General features: G+C 44.7%; 1 protein-coding gene across 1 annotated transcript in view; it reads left to right on the top strand.

Annotated features, from left to right (window-relative positions):
- RSRC1 (arginine and serine rich coiled-coil 1) overlaps positions 1–20602 on the top strand; it is a 106841-nt gene that overhangs the window by 81875 nt on the left and 4364 nt on the right. Inside the window, exon 7 of the mRNA XM_051781294.1 lies at positions 9012–9080. Within this exon, the coding sequence (XP_051637254.1) occupies positions 9012–9080 (69 nt within the window). The remainder of the gene's footprint in view (positions 1–9011; positions 9081–20602) is intronic.

Below are 20602 nucleotides of genomic sequence, written 5' to 3' on the forward strand. Positions count from 1 at the left end.
GAGACCTGCTGTACAAGAGGCTTCCTGCAGGTTTAGTCTGAGATCCTCACAGGAAAGGGCTGGTTCCTGGGAGTGCTGAAGCCATCGAGGGGAAAAAACCCAACCTAAATTTATCTTTCATAATTTTAATGATGATTTTAAAAGCATTTCTTCCATGGCATGGGCAGGGACAACTTCCACTGGACCAGGTTACTCCAAACCCAACCAACTTGGCCTCCCTCCTTTCACCTGCTCACCAGCTCCGTGACATCCCTGTGAGCAGAAGACCCTCCACTGTCCTCTCCTTTTCTATCCATGCTGTGCCAGGGGGAAAGAAACAAGTCCAGATAAAAACAGTTTAAATAAGTTGTATCAAAATTGGAGTATTTCATATCAACCACTTCTCAGTTTTCCAGTTGAGCTGAAAATGATTCCTGAAGGATGTAATAAAAAATAACCCTTTACTCCTTCAGTTTTTATACTTGGAATTTATTTTTTTTTCCTCCTAAAAATTGCTGCCTCTTAGCTCAGTAGTTTAGGGGAATGTTTAACTCTGGGCCATCCTTTTCCTTTCCCAAGCTCTTTCTTCCTCTTCCCTTAAGGAAGAGAAAGCTCTTCTTTCCTCTTTAAGTTAAGGAAGTGGCCTCGAGTTAAGGAAATGGCCCCAGGTCATGCCAGGGGAAGTTCAGATTAGATTTTAGGAAAAATTTCTTCATGGAAAAGGCGGTCAGGCATTGGAACAGGCTGCCCAGGGAAGTCTTGGAGTCATCCCTGGAAGCGTTCACAGAATGTGGTGGATGTGGCACTCGAGGACGTGGTGGTGGTGCTGGATTGACAGTTGGACTTGATGATCCAACCTTAATGATTCCATGATTCCCACCCCTTTTCCCCAAAAGAAACTCAGATAGAAGGTGCCATTTAAACGTTTCCATTGGAATGACTGAATTATTCCAAGAACTAATTTCCTCTCCAAGACTAAATATCTGAGGATACAGGAATTGCATCCAATTCCTCTGTTTTCCTGAGCTCGGCTGCAGGTTGGGGCAGCAGGTCCAAGGAGAAGCATCAGTTGATTAGAAGAGGTGGGGAATGCACAGCCTTTTCTGGGATGGCAGCAAACCTTTGGAATATTCCACAGCAACCCCTGCAGTGAGTCAGGAGCCATGGAAGCAATTGGAGCCAGTTCATCCTCAGAGTTAAAACATATTTCGGTTGGATTTTTTTATCCAACGTGTGTGTGTGGGGGAAACAGTGGCAGAAAGAAAGGAATTAGGAGTGCCCTAAATAATAGATGAATGTAGCTCGCCAAGATCTGCTGATTAAGCCTTCACTAGGATTATTGTTATAAATGTGGAGTGCCAGACCCTCAGCTGGGGTAAATGTGCTTGGCTCGAGTGGAGTCAGTGGAACTGTGCCTCGTTGGTCCTTAATTCTGGAAAATAAGGATATTTTGGGAGGAGAACAACAGAGGCTATGAGAGGTTTGCTAATGGTAACACCATTTTCCTGGTTATACCAGGGAAAAAAATGTAAATTACTGTTCTTTTGACTTTGGTAATGAAATTCAAGGAACTACTTGATGTTATTTCATTAGATGTAAATGACTGGTCCTTAAAGTACATCTTAAACCCTTGCATGGATTGAAGGATAGTGCATGGAAAATGGTGGAGTCTAATGAATTTTTGGGATGGTGGTGTCTTGCACCAGCATTTTTGCTGTTTTTCCCTTAAAAATGCCACGTGCTCCTTGGAAGGAGAGAAAGAGCAATAAATACATTTGATTTTGGAAATCTATTCCCCATGCTGAGCTGCTTGTCCAGCAGGAGTGAAGTGCTGTAATTTAATGGGGCAGCTCATCCAAATCCAGTGTGGGGATCTCATTTGGCTGCATTTTAGAAACACTTAAATTTGGGAATTGCTTAAAAAAACCAACCCAACAACTTGTTTCCACAGTAAAGGAAATGCACATTGTTCTTCAGGACCATGAAATACAGGGTTTGACCACCTAGAGGGGTCACACCCTAGACAGGAGGCAGCCACTGGGATATGGGGAAATCTTTGGGGTCATCGGCCCCGCTCGCTGGAACAGGATTTTATCTGTCACTTCTTACCTTTCCCTTTCCAACAACCCCATCCCTTATTTTATCTGTCACTTCTTACCTTTTCTTTCCCAACATCCCATGTCCCTTATTTTATCTGTCACTTCCTGCCATTTCCTTCCCAACAACCTCCTGTCCCCTTTTCAGCCTGTTTTTCCCCTCACGGATTTACGTTTAAAAAACCACATTCCTGAAACAGCAGCAGAACGTCTTGGAGGGCTAAAAACAACACCCCAAACCGAGTTTGTTCTCTTCCTAATTGTTCTGACCACGGAATTAATTTCCCAGTCCAAGCAGGGCACGGCTTTTCCATCACTCCCGCTCCGGAATATTCAGCGTGTCACAGATGGTCATGAATAATGTCCATTTTAAGCGTTGGCAGCGAGTTGGCGAGATGAATGAAGTGTTGGGGGGATGTGACAGGCAGCACGCTGCTTTGTGATCATTCCAAAGTTCTAATAATCTCCCTCACCTTCCCTGCCTGCCTCTAATGAAAGAGAATAGGTGATTGCACCTCGGGCGATGTTCGGCGCCTAATGACTCCTCCAAAGGCAGATTTATGAAGCAAAAATTAACTTTGAATGAGGATTGAATTGGCCCTGACAGTCTGATAGACTGTGACACAGATTCTGTGGCAAAACAGACGTAGCCCTAATTGATTATCAATATTTTAAGCAAAGTGATGAAAATAAGCATTAAGTGATGAGAAAGGCAGTCTTAATCCGGCAGGCAGGCACCGGGAGCCGGGCAGTCTTCGGGGAGGTCGGCCCCGCTCGCCGGAGCGGGATTTGATCTGTCAGCTCTTCCCTTTCCCTGCCCAACACCCCGTGTCCCTGCTCAGCCGATGCTCCCTCCTGGGTTTCTGACCAGCATGTTAATATTCTGGCCAGGGATGGACGTGCCTCCTTCTCTCCAGAGAAGTTGGGTTTGAATATTTAACCCGTTTAGGCTCGAGAGTCGCTCGAGCTGTTTTGTGGTCGGCGGGTTTGTGGGATTTCCTTCGTGCTCTGCTTTCTCCTGGCCCTGGGCCATTTCTGCCCAGCAGGTTTTCCACAGGCTGCCTCCTGGAAATGGTAACAATTAAAGAAACTAGTGAGAAATTGCCTGGTTGGCACGAAAAATCATCACAAATATCTTGGTTATACCCAACATAGACAAATATCTTGGTTATACCCAACATAGACAAATATCTTGGTTATACCCAATATATCAAATATCTTGGTTATACCCAATATATCAAATATCCTGGTTATACCCAATATAGACAAATACCTTGGTTATAGCAAATATATTAAATCTCATGGTTATACTCAAAATATCCTGGTTATACCCAGTATAAACAAGTACCTTGGTTACAGCAAATATATCAAATATTTTGGTTATAGCAAATATATTAAATCTCTTGGTTATACCCAAGATAGACAAATGTCTTGGTAATACTCAATAAATACCAATACCTTGGTTATACAATATATATCAAATATATCAAACATACAATATGTATTAAATATATCAAATATCTTGGTTATAAGACTAAGAAAACTTTTGGGTTTTGCTTGTGTTTTTCTAGTGGAGTCACGTGGTACTGGATGTATCTTCTGCCAAAAATACATTTAATATTCTGGAAAACCTGTCTGGCTGTGAGGGGCGAGAAATAACAACCCTACACCGGGAAGAATCGGTGGGATAACAACTCCCTGCAAACAGATTTGGGTTTACAGGGAATTTTTAACTGTGACTGTGAGCTCTGGATCCACCCTCGTGCTCAGGAATCTCCAGCATCTGTAATTGGAGTCTGGGGTAATTAAATGACACGTCATAGTTGGGACAGCAATGGCAGGAACTTGTGGTGTTTGGGAATTACAACCTAATTAGGGAGGACAGGGATAAACACAGAGCCCTCGTGGCAGTGAGAGGGGCCGTGTTTATGGATGGACTGGGCAAGTGGCCACCAGAATCATGGATTCATGGAATCACAGACTCACAGAATCACAGACTCATTTAGGTTGGAAAAGCCCTCTAGGATGGGAAGACCTCTAAGAATGTACTGTTTAAATCTGGGGGGAAATGTTCTCATATCATGAGCTGAAAAGACAAAAATATAGAAAACCAGCATAAATTGGGACGATAAAAAGCGTGTCTGGTGGTGTCACAGCAAGAGGTTGTTTGGAGTTTGTGTTGGAGTTTGTTGGATGTAGAAGAGATAATTTTCCACGTCAGCCCATGAATATTCAGCAGGGAGGATCTCCACCAGCCTTGATAAATTTAATATACCAGAAAAAAATAGCATGTAAATTAAACAGGGCCTTGTAAATTAATAATGGATTCTACTTGTATTTTTCTATGTGAGCTGATTGAATATTTTATAAGTGCAAAAATGTTTGTGTTTAAAAGAAAGGGTGAAGTCTTTCTGATGAGCATCGTGGATGGTTTGGCTGCATCTTTAGATGGGATGTCCATGTGTGTTTTTTGAGTTTCAGTGCTTTCTTTTCCCCAAATACATCTTGTATTTTCAACTTTGAAGAGCTGGACAGTCCACAATTATGTTGAATTAGTTTATTTTCCAAGTGCCTTGTGGTTTGCAGTTGGTGGGTGTTCTGACACTCCTCTTGTTTGAATTTTGACAGTAAAATGAATTCTTAGTGTGAGGCTGAGCCTTTTCCGTGCACCTTCCCTGCTTCTCCCGTGGTGCTGGGAGAGGGCTCTGCTGCAGGGGCTCTTCCATGAGCTTTGCTGTGCTTTCCAGCCCCAAATTTCTACCTTGGAATAATTCATATTCTTTGGGTTTCTTTTAATTAACAGATTTTCCTGGGACTGTTTTACCTCAGCACAGTGTGAGGCTGGTCAGGATTGAAGCATCACTCCAATGTCCATCCATCCATCCATCCATCCATCAGGGAGTGGCTCTGTGCTTCCCAAACCTTGAGGGCTTCCACCACCCCAGAGGTTCAATAGAGGTTCCCCCCTCCTGTCAGGGGGTTGCAGAGCCAGAAGGTCCCCCCTGAGCCTCCTTTTCTCCAGGCTGAGCCCCCCCAGCTCCCTCAACCTCTCCTTCCCCAGCTCCCTTCCCTTCCCTGGCCAATCCTGTGCTGTGGCAGCACCAATGGAGCCACAGAACCACGGTGGAGAATCCCCTCCTACACCAGATCTCTTTGGTGTTTTAATACCAAATCTGTTGATTTTTGCAGTGTTTTTTTGTTCAGCTTTGTGGAAAGTGCCATGTGAATATCAAGGAGAGATGGAAACACCCACCCTCTCCTTTTCCCAGGCTGGAAAGTTTATAAACTCTTTTTTCTCTTCTCAGTGCATATGGAAACAAGAAGGGTGTTTTGGGCTTAGTTTGGGGTGTTTCAATAACAGAAAAAGTACTTAATGCAGCTTAATTTTAATTAAATCTCATTGTCTTTGTTGTAACTTAGCAATATTGTTCCACTTCTGTGTTTATTTGTCTGGGTGACACGTCCACACTCTTTACTCAGAGTTTCTTCTCATTGCAAAGTTAGGATTTACTTTTTCCCCCTTTGTGCTGCATCCAGCACAGTGATCCCAGCCAGGAACCAGCCCTTCCACAGGGACACCTGGGAACACCAAAACTGTTGTGTTAATTAATGGACTAAAAGTACTGTTGTGCTTGTATTAAGAGTCCACCAGCAGATATCTGCATTCACAACTTTATATTTTAGTGATAAACCTCTCCAGCATCTTCTGTCTGTCCCTGCCCATCCCCAGGAAAAACATCCAGCAGCAGGATGGGGATTTTAAGCTGGGGTTGGACGAGCCCTGAAATGCTTCCAGCTCAAGCAGCTCGTCACTGATTGATTTGGGATTTGGAAAGCTCTGGAAGCAGCCAGGCTTTGTTGTGCTGGCTGTTCCTCCTGCAGGAAGCCCCGTTTCGGGAGCAGCCTCAGCAGCTCCAACCAACCTGGATCAATCAAAGCCAGGCTTTTGCTGAGGTGACTTCTTTGGTCCTCCCCCGCCCAGGGAAGTGCTCTGCAGAGCTCTCTTCCAAACATCAGCTCCTGGAAGTGCTTTTAAGTGGCCAGGAAGGGCTGACTGTGCTCCTGCACACCCTAAAATAGAACAGAACCCGCGGAGCAGAGAGGGGCTGTCATGTCTTAGAATAAGTTATAGATTGGCAGAATTGTTAAGGTTGGAAAAGACCTCCAAGATGGTCAAGTCCAACCTTCAAGTTGTAAAGATCTTTGGGTGTGGTTGGATTGCAGCTTGATTTGGTCAAAATAAATCTCAGCTTTTAATGGCACTTTGTCAGTGAATAAAAATATTTGCTGGCATATTATTAATAATAATAATAATAGTAACATCAACAACAATATATTCACTGGCATCAGCATAATAATGAAGAAGAAGAAGAAGAAGAAAAGAAGAAAAAAGAAGAAGAAAAAGAAGAAGAAGAAAAAAGAGGAAAACAACAAGAACAGAAGAAGAAGAAATAAAAGAAGAAACAAAGAAAAGAAAAAGAAATGAAGAGAAGAAGGAGAAGAAGAAAAGAAGAAAAAGAAGAATGACGACAACTGTGGGTCCTTCCAACCTGCCCCATTCTGGAGTTCTGTGCAATAATGACTGAAAATTTAAGGTATTTTAAGGGAATATTCAGCATTAAATCCCTAAAGCAACTCGTGGTCTCAGTGCCTCTGTTGGTGGCAGTGGACAGTGCCCTGTGACCTCAGGGACCGACTGCTCTGGGCATTTATGGGATCAGTTAAATTGTTGTTAATTAGCAGTTTTATGTAGAGAATTGTCCTCCTGATACTTCCTAAATTGCTCCATTGTCCCTCTAATTAACCAGGACTTGGAAGGCCAAAGCTCTGCTTCAGCAGCGGAAGTTCTCACTGGAGCTCCAGAGGTTCACTGGAGCTCCAAAGGTTGGAATCCAGTGATTTAAAGTTCCCAAATACAAGCTGCAAATTGATTCACTGGCCAACAGCACCTTCCACGTGTGTTTTAATATCTTCCTGCCTGGCTAAGCACCGAGGTGCCCAATGAATTGTTCCTGTGCAGCAGCAAACCGGGGAGGAGGAACAAAGTGGAGCAGGGAAGAGATAAATCCAATTTGGGCCGGGGAGTTTATTGAATCTCAATTGTGCCCAGTTGGCCCACGAGCGATGGGAGCAATCCATCTTGTGTGATAATGGAGGGGCCTGAAACCCACCTGATGTTTGCATTATTAAATTCCAGCCTAATGAGCTCTGCTAATACATATTGAAGGCAGTCGTAAGGAGCGGGATGGGAATGGGAGCGGGATAATTTGAGAGAAACATAAGCTGAGCATTTTACATGACTCAAGGGGTCCAGCTACAATTACACATATCACCCAAATTGAATTTAAATGGAATTTCTATTATCCCTGTCCTTTTACTAAGGAGAATAAAGTGTAAATGAAGTAAAAGTCTTTTGAGTTACCCCTGGTTTGGTTTTATTATCTGATTTAATAGATTCTTGTAATGATCTTCGGTGGTGGAAAAGTTTTAATATTTCAGGGCTTTAAGTGTTGTCTAAGTATGTATAAAAGTGTGGAAATGGGACCAGAAGTGTGTAACTGGAACCAGAAGTCTGTGCAATGACTCCTGTCATTTGTAACACCCTGTTCACGTTGTGCATTTTGAGGTGTAACCACTGGCTGAAAAAAGGTTGGAACGACCCCTTCACCCCCCTCCTGATCTGAATTTGATTTTTAGAAATGATTGCTTGATTCACTAGGTGGTGGGACTAAATCTTTGCAAAGCTGGCCACGGTTTTGCCCTTTGTGCCCCAGTTTACAGTGATTTTATTGCCTGGTTTAAACCCTGAACTCCTGTTTTATTTTTGGTTCTTTTGACCTGCTGATACTTTTGAAAACTTAATATTTCATCAAGTATAATGTTATTAGAGGCTTATTCTCACTTAGTTCACTCATCAGGCAGTGAGATGGCAATAAAAGAGAATGGCTCCTTTGAGACATTAATGCTTTGGAATAAATGATGTGCTAGAACAGAAATTTAATTAATTTACAGAGTATATTGATAGTCCCTTGTTACTGTGCTGTATATTTTTAATCTTCTTTAACATCTGTAGTAAAGTGTTTGAAAACCCCTGCAGTTGAGCAACTAGTAGATAATTAAGTAATAAGGGAAGGGGTTTCTAGAGGGAAAAGGATTCTTTTTAAGGAATATTGTTGTAACATGAGTAAAGGAGCACTGCTGTGATTTGGAGTGAAGAGAAAATTGTGTTCTGCCTAATAAAGTCCTGAGTGAGAGGGGTTTGACTCCTCTTCTAAATGCAGCTCTGCATCCCTGAAAATATTGTTTGCTTTGTGGTTTATCCCCAGAACAGGTCTCCTGGATTACTCACTATGGCAGCAAAGCTGCCACTCCACAAATGCTCCGGGTTCGGGTCGTTATCGGTTGCTTTGGGGGCAACTGGGGTGGGCAGGTCTGTGTCCAAAGCAAAAAAAACCCTCTCAAAAGTCTCTCCAAAGTTTTACTGAACAAAAAATGAACGCAGGGGTTTGAATTTAACTCATTTGCAACCGTTATTGCCCCAGTGTTGACCCAATATTACCCCCCAGAGTCCCATTTATGCTGCTTCTTACCTGTAGGAAAATCCTTAAATAAAATACGTGAAGGACAAAGTCCTTGTTCTCTCCTGCACGTGGATTTCCTTGTGGGACCCTGAAAAAGGAATCTGAAATTAGGTTTGAACCCTGGGAAATGTTGTTTGGCAACAGGTTGTTGGCTGCCCATCCCTGGAAGTGTCCAAGGCCAGGTTGGACGGGGCTTGGAGCAACCTGGGCTGGTGGAAGGTGTCCCTGCCCATGGCAAAGGGTGGCACTGGATGGGTTTTGAGATCCTTCCAACCCAAACCACTCTGCGATTCTATGATTTTATAGGATAAATGAACTAATTGTAACATTTATGTCATTTTTCTTTTCCTTTTAGCTAAAGCAGACGAAGCCCTGAAGGCCAAGGAGAGAAGTGAAGAGGAAGCCAAGAGGAGAAAGGAAGAAGGTGAGGAATTTTTTTGCAACTCAGTGACAAACTAAAGCCCAGTAAGTCAGAGCTGATGGTTTTTAAGGGTCCCAGCTCCAATGGGATGGTGGGATTTCCCTACAGCTGGCAGTTCATTTGGGTGTTCAGTCTGTGGGATGCCATGACATGAATTCACGTGTTTCTTGCTGAAATTTGGTGCCCTCAAAGCTGGTGGGATCAAAGCTGTTCCCTTTGGAATGCAGGTGGAATAACTAAACCAAATGGATTTTGCTGGTGGGATCAGAGCTGTTCCCTTTGGAATGCAGCAGGTGGAATAACCAAACCAGATGGATTTTGCTTGTGTGTCAGGGAGAGATGGGAAGAGTCGTTTCCAACACGGTGAGGGAGCCAAGGGAAGCCATCCCAGGAGCCTCCAAGTTCCTCACTTGAGCTGGGACAGAAATCCCAGTCCCTGAGGAGATATCCCAGTTGTTCAGATTGCAACGAATCCTTTCAATGTGACTTCCATGAGTTTCTGTTTGACTCAAACACACAGAAATACAGGGAAGGGCTTCCCTTCCTGGCTGTGTTTCCAGTGTCCATGGGAATGTTCCTGATACTCCCTGTCCTCTGCTCCTTGCACCTTCCAGTGCTCTCCAGGAGAGCTGGAGAGGGACTTTGGAGTGACAGGATGCAGGGAATGGCTTTCCACTGCCAGAGGGCAGGGTCAGGTGGGATATTGGGAAGGAATTCCTGGCTGGGAGGGTGGTGAGGCCCTGGCACAGGTTGCCCAGAGAAGCTGTGGCTGCCCCTGGATCCCTGGAAGTGTCCAAGGCCAGGTTGGACAGGGCTTGGAGCAACCTGGGCTGGTGGAAGGTGTCCCTGCCCATGGCAGAGGGTGGAATGGGATGGGCTTTAAGGTCCCTCCAACCCAAACCATTCTGGGATTCCATGATTTCCTTACGAGAGGTAACTCAGGAAAATTCCCTGTCTGAATCCACGGCTGCCATGAATTTCATTCCACATCAAAATGTTCTGATCATTCAGGAGTTTGACTTTGGGCCTGTGGGATGCTGAGAGGGATTAATTGGTGCTCAAAGTTGATCCTACTTGGAGAAGGTACTTAGGATACTGAAGGCAAGTGGAAAAGTGGGATATCCCAGACGTGCCTTGGAAGGAAGAGGAAGGGACGCTTGGAATTCTGGCTGGAAAAGGGACCAAACCAACCAGCTGTACCCCCCTCCCCACTGTAATTCCTGGATTTTGGAGCCATCCAGCTCTGCTGGGCCCATGGAGAAGCCTCCACCTGCAGGAATCCCGGAGCCAGGCTCCAGCTGTCAGGATGAGGTGCTTGGGTGCCAGTGGCACAAATTTGCAGGGAATATTTGGAAAAGAACGTGTTTTTTCCCCTTCCATCCCATTGTGAGTGACACATGTGGTAGTAATTGCTCTGCCAACAGGGGGAGGGAAGTGGGAGTATGGAGAGGCAGAGGGAAGAAAAAAGGGGCGGTTTGTGACTTGGGAACAATGGGAATTTACAGGGAAACGGGAGGAATTCTTTTCAGTTTATTAATGAGCCCCATAAAAACTGTCCTGTGGTGGCTTTGAAGGAGTTGTGAGTGTTCTAAAATGAATAGAAAATGATTCCTGAAGAGAAGCTTCTTCCCTCAAATTCCTCAGTTGGCTGAGGAATTAGTTCCCAACCAGGAGCAAAGTGGTGCATTTTCCCTGGAAAATAAAAGGTCTAATTAAATTGTGCATGAAGAGTTTAAGCATCCCAAGGCCATGCAAGACATCCAGGGAAATTGCACACTGGGAAACTCCAGTTTTAGGGAAGTTTATGTCCCATATGGATTTAAAATTCCAGTTGCAGGCAGGTTTATGTCCCATATGGATTTGCAAACAGGACATTTTTCCTATGTGTTCCCTTCCCCATCCCGTCCATGCTGGGCCCCAGTGACAACTTCTTCTTGAAAAAAAGATTTTTGCCTTTTTTCTTAGTTGTTTTTCCTCACACAACATCTGTGGGTGGGTTTGAACCCTCTTGGAACCACAGGATCCCTGAGGTTGGAAAAGCCCTCCAAGACCATCGAGTCCAACCTGTGACTGAACCCCACCTTGTCACCCATCTTTGACTTTTTTAATTAATTCACCTATTTCATTAAGGGCATAATTGTCCATTGGGATTCCCTGCCTACTCTCCCAAGCCCTTCTGCTTGGAATAATGCCAATAAATAAGGAAATAATAAGGAAATGGGAAGGAATGTCCAGCTACAGTTGACCCGTGTTTTGACCTGATACACCTTATTCTGTCTGTGCATCTTCAAGCAACAGTGTTGGCCTGAAATATCCACAAGGTCATCAGTAAATTGTTGTAAACCTTTTTCAAAGGTCATTTAAAAAAAAAAAATCTCAATAGTTTTGGTTGGAAAAGAGCTCTGAGACCACCAGGTCCAATTTTTGACCAGTCATCACCTGGTCAACCAAACCAGAGCACCGAGTGCCACGTCCAGTTGCTAAAAATAAAGTAGAATAAAATAAAATAAAGTAGAATAAAATAAAATAAAATAAAATAAAGTCTTTTCATAAAAAATTCTAAATTACGATTTTAAAAAAATTTTTGACTTCCCTAAAATCCCTCATTTTATTTGCTTAAATCCAACTCCTCAAAAGGAACTTCCAGCCTGCGTGGGCAGTGAGTTCCTGGGATTCCTCTTCAACCTCTACTGAGGAGCTGCAATGAAAATAATTGTACAAATGAAACAACCCTTCCCCACCCCATAAAAAGTGGTTTTCTCCCTCACCCCGTGGCGAGGGTGTCTTAACATTCCTTTTATTGTCACTTTATTGGCGAATCAGGGCTGAGATTAGATGGGGGATGTTCCCTGTAATCTGCTCGGAAATCAAATTATTTGACCTCCCAGCCCAGCTCTGCCCCTTCCCGCTGGTTCCCTGTTAAATATGCAGCATTTCCCTGGCATGAATAAAAAATTGAGGACAAATTAGAATCTGCAGCCAGCTGACCCCAGCCCAGATTAGAGACTGGGGGGCTTGTGCTGCTTTAAATGTTTTAATTACCGTCGCTCGAAGGCCACGCGGCAAAATGCTGATTTATTTTCTTTTTTTTTTTAGGGACAAAAAAAGCAAAGCAAGAAAGAAAAAGGGCTCCCTCGGCCTCATTTGAATTTTTCAGTTTGATTACATTTGCACTTCCATGGGGGTTATGTTAATTTGCTGCATGAAATTAGGTCTATTAACCAAAAATGTGACTTTTTCCGGGAGCGTTTTCGAGGGTTGGATTGTTCCTACTTGGGTTTTGGTGCCTTGGGTTGGGAGTGCCTGGAAAACATCAAAATCTAAAGGGGATTTACCCACCAGACTCGATTTTTCACTCCAGACAAATTCCAAGTGGCTGAAGTGGGTGATGGAAAAATTGGAATAAAACCCGCCACGAGCCAGGATGGAAAAATCCAAAGCGAGTCCTGTCTGGATGTAAAATTCCAGTTGTAGATGGGTTTATGTCCCATATGGATTGAAAATTCCAGTTGTAGGTGGGTTTATATCCCATATAAATTGAAAATTCCAGTTGTAGGTAAGTTTGTGTTGCATATGGATTGAAAGTTCCAGTTGTAGGTGGGTTTGTGTTACATATGGATTTAAAATTCCAGTTGTAGGTGGGTTTAGGTCCCATATGGATTGAAAATTCCAGTTGTAGGTGGGTTTGTGTCCAATATGGATTTAAAATTCCAGTTTTAGTCAAAATTCCAGTTTTGGTCAACATTAGGGAGAGATTTTGGGCCCGTTTTTCTTAGTGTCCCATGCATAATAATAGTTTTAAATATTCCATGGAAACTGTCAGGGGCACATTCCCAGTGCCACGTGGGGAGGAGGAGCTGGGCACGCACCAGAAGACAAGGAAAAGAAGTTTTCCCAGAAAACCAGCAGTGCTAAATGGGACTTTTTGGCAGCCAGGCCCTGGGTGGGAGGGTGGTGCTGTGCTGGGGGGGGTTGGGGGGGTGTTATCCTAGTGCCTTTCCCTTGGAATTTGCATTCCCCGTTCCCGGCGCGTGCCGGCCCAGGGTTGAATTGATTCGTTCTTCCTCCCCTGTAGGCACTGCAACATTTTGATAGACTCTGGGGAAATAAATTTGGCAGCACAATCAGCACGAGGAGATTTAATTATCACTCGGAGCCCTTTCCCTTTCCTGGCTTAGCGATCCCGAAAGCCCCGCGCGTTTCCCTGGAATCTGCGCCGACGCCGAGCGGCGCTTCCCCATTCGTCCCCCTCGCTCGATGATAAGCCAGGCAATTACCAGGTTATTGATTTTTCATCAGGGCAAATTTAAAGTTGATTTTTGCCTGCGAGGGGGGGGGGCGGGTGATGAAGCGTTTCCCGGCGGTTCAGTCCCGGAGAGCTGCGGCACAATCCAATATCCCGAGGTCGGGCCCCGCTCCCAGATAATGCGGCGGCTGGGCCACGTGCTGGGGAGAGGAATGAGGGCTACAAATGCGAGGGGATATGTGTGGAGACAGTTTAATTTGTTCCATTTATGTGAACAAGTCGTGTGGCACATGCTTGGAAAATAGCATTTGGAGTGGGCCTGGCGGTGGAGCCACGTGGGCAGGGAGGGAGGGGATGCGCCGGAGACACAGCTGGGCCTGGAGCAGGGAATAAAGCCCAGCCCGGGGGGGTTATTCCCAGATTTTACTGAGCTGAACATGCTGCTGTGGGGGCTTTCCTTTAGCAAACTTAAACTCTTCAGGTCTGAAGAGTCCCAGAATTCCAAACTGGGCTGGAAGGACCTCAAAGCCCATCCAGTGCGTGGCAGGGACACCTTCCACTAGCCCATAGCCTTGGACACTTCCAGGGGTGGAGCATAATAAGATGGGTTTGTATTCTGGCAGGGAATGCCATGTTGGAACACGTGGATTAACAGGATTTAACTCAGAGCAGGAAAACTGAGCCCCTCTACAAGTGAGAGAACGTGTTGCTGTAGCTTAAATGGGCTTTTAAAACAACTCATGTTATGGATTTAATTCAATTAACCTTAAATGAGCACATAGCAGGTGGTTTTGAAGGATCTTTACTCCTATTGTTTCATATCAGATATGTAAGTTTATTTAAAATATTTTAAAAAGGAAGGCTGGTGAGGCCCTGGCACAGGTTGCCCAGGGAAGCTGTGGCTGCCCCTGGATCCCTGGAAGTGTCCAAGGCCAGTTGGAACAACCTGGGCTAGTGGAAGGTGTCCCTGCCCATGGCAGGGGTGGCACTGGATGGGCTTTAAGTCCTTCCAACCCAAACCATTCCATGATTCTGTGATTTTGAGTCATGGGGGGGGTCATAGAAGCAAAGTTAGAACATGCAAGAAAACCTGGAGGACTCAACTTTTAGAAAATCCCGTCATTATAAAGTCTAAAATGATCCCAGCTGATAAGCTCTGTTTTTTAATACTCATCTTTAACCTGTTGGCCAAAAGTTCTCACGTGGAGAATCAAACCAGCACTTTATCCATGGGCACCACAGAAGACCCTGAGTTGAAGAGACCCACAGGGATCGTGGAGTCCAACTCCCGGCCCTGCACAGGATGACCCCAAAAGCACCTCTTTCCCTCCCCACTTCCTTTAGTAAGAGTTAAAGGACTCTTCCCTTGGTGTGATTGATGTTAAAACCACAGGTTGGCTGTACCATGAGAAGATTTGATGGGATGAGGTCAGGCAGCTCTAATAAGTTAAAGTGCTTTACTCACCAACCCAGGAATATATTGGGATGCCCTTTAGTTCATTAGTTCCTGCCTTAGGTCATCAGTTATCTCAGTAAATTTTGTTGAAGTTCATTGTGGTGGCAAAGACCTGAACTCAGCCTGTTAAGTCCTCAAATCATTTAATACCCATAATATATGTAGAATAAATATGTGAATGAGCTTTTTGTGTCTTACCAAAGCTGGCATTTCAGATCTTTCCTGGTTTTTGCCTGGGCAGTGGCAGGTTTTGCCCCACCCTGGTGTCCCTCGTGTACCACAGACTCCTGGTGTTGGGCTGCAGGTCCCAGGGGCTGTCCCAGCATCTGGCACACCCTGGGATCCTCTTTTATCCCTGTTTAATCTTTATATTGATGGCTCAGAATTCAAAATAAGCAGGAACAAATCAAGGATTGAGATAAAAACCAGGAAGTTTGGGACGTGTTAGGAAGAGCATCCAAACAATGCTGGTGAAAACTGGGAAGGATGACATGGCAGGAGGGAATGTGGCACCTCTGCTGGCCACTCCCTGTGCCCACATTCCTCCTGGGCAAAGTGAGGGAAAGGGAATCAGGAGAGGGATCAATAGCCCCCCATGGATAATGGCTGTGGGAGCAATCAATCCCAGGCTTTTGATTAAAGCTGCTGTAATTAATAATCACTTTGAAATGTGCTCCTTGAATTTTAACCTGCTTTGTCCTGCCCATCATCTCCTGCCCCTTTGTATTCCAGAGCTCCCAGGTGAACCCCAAGCCTGGTGTCCTGGTGCTGCTCCCAGGGCTGGAGCCAGGCTGGGAGAGCTGGGAATGTTCACTTGGAGAAGAGAAGGCTCTGGGGAGACCTGAGAGCCCCTTGCAGGGCCTAAAAGGGCTCCAGAGAGGGAGGAGGGCTCCAGAGACCTGGAGAGGGACTTGGGACAAGGGATGGAGGGACAGGACACAGGGAATGGCTTCCCAGTGACAGAGAAGAGGTTTAGATGGGCTATTGGGAAGGAATTCCTGGCTGGGAGGGTGGGGAGGCCCTGGCACAGGTTGCCCAGAGAAGCTGTGGCTGCCCCTGGATCCCTGGAAGTGTCCAAGGCCAGGCTGGAGCAACCTGGCTAGTGGAAGGTGTCCCTACCCATGGCAGGGGGTGGGACAGGATGGACTTTAAGGTCCTTCCAACCCAAACCATTCCACGAATCTTTGATAAATACAAAAATATTATTTTCAGCTGGCATTTGAGTAATTTTATTTTAGGAATTACAACAGGTCTAGTCAAAGGTTTACTATTCTAATAGTGAAACAGATAAATTTATGGACTTTCCAACAAGGAAATTTATGATATTTTTTTTTTTTACAAATTAAAAGTCTTGAAATTGTCTTCAACATTTCAGACAGATGAGGAACAGAGATGGCTTCTGTACTTCATTAGTGTTGTGTGTTTTACTGTCGTCTCGTGGCATTTATTTGTGCTAAAGGATAGGTCAGGTAATGGGATTGTGAAGCCATCAGGTAATTAGTTATCTGACTGCAATCATTTTAAACAACAATTTATAGCTACTTATTGAAAAGCTGTTTCTAAAGGGAAAATAACCAGGGATGTATGGAGAAAATAACCAGGGATGTATGGAATGGGCAGTGAAAGGATGGGAGTCACCTCTTGGAAAGTAAAAAACTGTGCCTTTGGTGATGTTTGACAGAAATCCAGATCCATTTGCTTAAACCACAATTCCTGGTCTGGAGTCTTTTTTTTTCTGATAAAAAAATGGTTTTCTGTGGCTCTGGGTGGTCGTGCCAACGTCACACGGGGTTGGACAGAGGTGTTTTTTCCAAGGGCATGGAGTGAATCTACGGGATGAGAATGAGATTTAACTGGGAATTGCCTTATTTATGCTGGCTGAGGCCTAGATAAATGGGAATTTAAGGATGTATCACGTTTTCTTGGTGCTAGGCAGACATTTACCTGCTGTGAGTGGTGTTATTTCATATCCCAGTAATGGCCCAACCCAGGAAAAAAAGCAGGAAAATAATGAAAACCAACCAATATCTTCCTAATCTCTGTTTCATTTTCTCTGGAGCCCCTCAGACAGTGTTTGAGGGCAACCAGAGGTGGTTGTAGCTGCCGTGCCCTTCCCCTGCTGTGCTCCTGAGGATCAATATATGTACTGGGAATAAAAGCCTGGAAGTTCCCGACCCCGTGTGCCAGCGTGGGATCCCTGGAACGTGGCATCCCCTGGAAGGGCTCCGTGGGTGTCACCACACACTCTAACAGGCAGCAGGGGGAAAAAAAATAAGCACTGGGCACGTGCCAGCAGCACTTTTTGAAGTGTAAACACAACATGATCCATGGAAAAGCTGGAGAGCCTCCAAGTTCCAGCCCTGCTGTCCTGCAGGGCCTCGGTGTGCTCATCCAAGCAGCTGATTCCCTGTGTCCGATGTACAATCCCTATTTTCCCATTGTTTCTGTGCTGTGGGATCCCTGGATGCAGCGGGGTGTGCCCCAGAATCCCAGGAATCCTTTCCCTGCCCGTGTCAGACAGCTCCGGGTGTGGGTTTCACGGAGACAAATCGTTCCGTGTCGGGTCTGCCCTGGTGAGCTTGTACCTACAACCCAGAGGTTATTTGGGATGGGCAGATGGAAAAGATAGAGGCAGGCAGTAATTGCCTTTAAGATCAGAGCACAAAGCATTACCTTGGATTTTACAAGGCCAGCGAGCAACAAAAGAGCCGTAATTTATGAGCTCAGCGTAAAAGAAGAGCATAATTGCATTAAAAATTAATGCTAATGAACACTAAAATGGGGAAGGTGGTTATGATGAAAGTTTGGATTCATCTTCCCTGGGTTGAATGATGGCTGGGGCCTTGATTAATGGCTTAATTTCTATCAATTAGCGGGGGAAAAATCTCCTACGAGACAAGGGTAAATTGAGCATCGAGTTACAGATCCTGCCTTTGTGTCCCAGAAAAACGCGGAGCCGGGAGCTCCGGGATCGGCCCCGCTGGCAAACGTGGGGTGGCCACATCCCAACCCTGCACATCTCCCTCCCTGGGCTGAGGGGTGGGAAATATCCAGGGATTCGGAGCCGTTTCCCACCGCTCCGTTGGCTGAGTGTGGCTCCTTCCCGGAATGTTTGCAGAAATATCCCAAAAAACCCTCAAAATGTGGATGTGGGAGCAAGCCCGGGTGGGAAAGCACTGTGGGGAAGGTCATGCAAGGCTGCAGCAGAAATTTAATGTTCTGAAATTAAAAGGTCGTAATTAAAATGAAATATAAATTCAGAGCTCAGTTGCTGAACTTTCCCATCCTGTTTTCTGCTGGATTTTATACCCAGTACTTCCATTTTTTCAAGGAAAAACCATTAGTGTCCACACTTGTTTTAAAATCTTTGAAAATGAGATTATTTTCACTATAATGTAATAAAAGAGCAAACTTATAGTATTCTGCTACTCTCTGTAGTACCTCTCTTGTAAGTACTAAGTACTCACAAAATGCTATTTTAATGTATTTTAATGATAATTAAAATTAACAGGATTTAAAAAAAACCCAAACAACACTTTGACAGGATTTTAAAACAAGCCTGGGCAAACTTTTCCCTGCTAATTTGTATTTTTCCAACTTATCTGTAAATCCTGTAGGGAATGAGTTCTGGAGTCCTCACAACCTGCTCCTTCAATGCCTGGTAATTGTATTTTTAAAGCACTTCCGATGGATTTGGGAGAACACAAATAACAGGCAAAAAGCTCCTTTTGGAGCGTGTTTGTGGCTTCTGTGAGTTTGGCTGGGAGAAGAGATTTCCCTGGAAATCCCAACAGCTGGGAAATAGCGTGGGATGGGGATCGGGAAGCGGGCGGCAGCCCCGAGGCTTTGAGGGAGGGCAGAGGTGGGGTCGGAGCTAATCCCGAATCCAGGATGCACCGGGATGGGGGCCGGGCAGGGATGCTGAGCTTGGAGCATCCTCGGGCTCCTCAGCCGCGGATCCAGAGGCTCGGCAGAGGCCCCGTTGAGTGTGGAGGTGCCTCCCTCTAACGGCAGCTGGGAAGCGGGATGGGCTGGATGAGATCCCGGGAGGCTCCCGGGGGAACAGCGGCCTGGAGGGACCTTGGAGGGACAGGAGCAGAAGGGATCTGGGGACACGGGGCAATGCTGTGTTAAAAGCTTGAGGGAACAGGACATTCCTGGGCTGTTTTGCTCCGGATTTTGTTCCCACTGGTGGTGGAATTGTCACCTCTGGAGTGGCCTCTGAGGCTCCAGTTGGGAAAGGGGACTCCCAAATTCCTGTGGCTCTGGGTCGGGACAATGCCCGTGAGCCAGCACTGGTTGTCTCCTGCTCAGAGAAAAGATTGGAGGGGGAAAAAATCCCTAAAACCCATCACTCCAAGTTTGATAAAGTCCAGGGATGACAGGATTTTCCCTCCTCCCCCCGGTGCTTCCCTTGTGTTTAATCCAAATATCCCAGCGCAGTGCCTGCAGAATCCAACACCTCCCACAGCCAGGGAGTGGTTTTTTCGGGGAGATTCCTGATGGGTTTGCCTTTTCTACTGCAAATTGTCCAGGGAAAACTCCAGTTTTCCTTGGGATGTGTCAGTTTGTGCAGCTTCAGTAAAACTGGGATCAATTAAAAATCAGGGGGTGTGTGGGAACAGTTCTGTTGGCAAACAGACAGTTCTGTGAGGCAGTCGTGTAAAAATACACTTCCAATAATCCCAAATAAAATGGGATCAAAGGGAAAATATTTTCTTCTCCAGTTGTTTGTTTAGTCTGGGATCTGTTGGTGTTTCCTTCAAGCTCATAAACAGAAGGGCAGGAAAAAAAAGCTGCAATTTTTTTGTTTCTGTCTTTCAAAGCGTTTTACCCAGAATGGGTTATATTTTAATTTGCTCAGTTAAATTAACCCCTTAAATCTAATTAGTGAAATAGGAAGAAACAGATTCTGAGGGATGTTTGAGTTTGTTATGTTGTTGCTTTGATTCTGGAGTTAAACCTGCTTGAAAAAAAACTCTTTATGTGGTTCATGTTCATGGTCAGGATTTGGGGTGAGCAGTGAATCCATAATAATTTACACCTAAAGACTTCCCCAAGAAATATTTAAAGAATATTTTTATTTAATGGATAATTCACAAGATGTTATTGGTCATTTAATGCTTTTAAAACTCTTAGTGGGCTAAATTTTGTCTTTAAAAATTAGGAAAAACGGGAATATTTTAGGCAGAGCTTGCAGGGAAGTTACTTTTTCTTTTGTGTGATTTATAGAATCATAGAATTCTCTGATTCTTTTTCTTTTATCTGATTCTCTGCTGTCTTTAATTATTGTGTGTGTGATGTTTTTGGGTGGCAGCTAAAGAATTCGTACACATTTCTTGTTTTGAAGTGGCATTTCATGTTCTTGCTAATACAGACTAATTCAATACGAAATTAGCAGCTAGAAAAGATGGGTTTATTTATATATATATGGGAAGATACAAATAGATATAAATATAGAAGCATAAAATACTGAATTATCTCTGAAGGACAAAGTTCCCAGTTAAACCTGTGACTGGGAGAACTGGGAAAGGTCCCCTCAGCCACGGAGCTCTGGGAAGGAGCTGGTGACAGGGATGGAAATTGTCCCCCTTTTGATAAAAAATACCCCCAACAAGCCCTAATCCAAGATTTAATTCCTTTTTTTCCCCCTCTAACAGGGTGAAAAGACTCCGTGCAGTGAGTTAGTATTGATTTTTTTTTGTCTGAGGCCTCTTAGCTTTCTGACTCCATTATTTTTGATTTTCCTATGAAATACATCTCCTTCCTACTGACATCTGACAAACAACATCTGGAAGTCGTTTTATCTCCCCATAATGTGTT

This window comes from Manacus candei, unplaced genomic scaffold (genome assembly GCF_025592945.1).
Source record: "Manacus candei isolate 608988 ecotype Guabito, Panama unplaced genomic scaffold, ASM2559294v1 h1tg000015l, whole genome shotgun sequence".
NCBI classification, from domain to species: Eukaryota; Metazoa; Chordata; class Aves; order Passeriformes; family Pipridae; genus Manacus; species Manacus candei.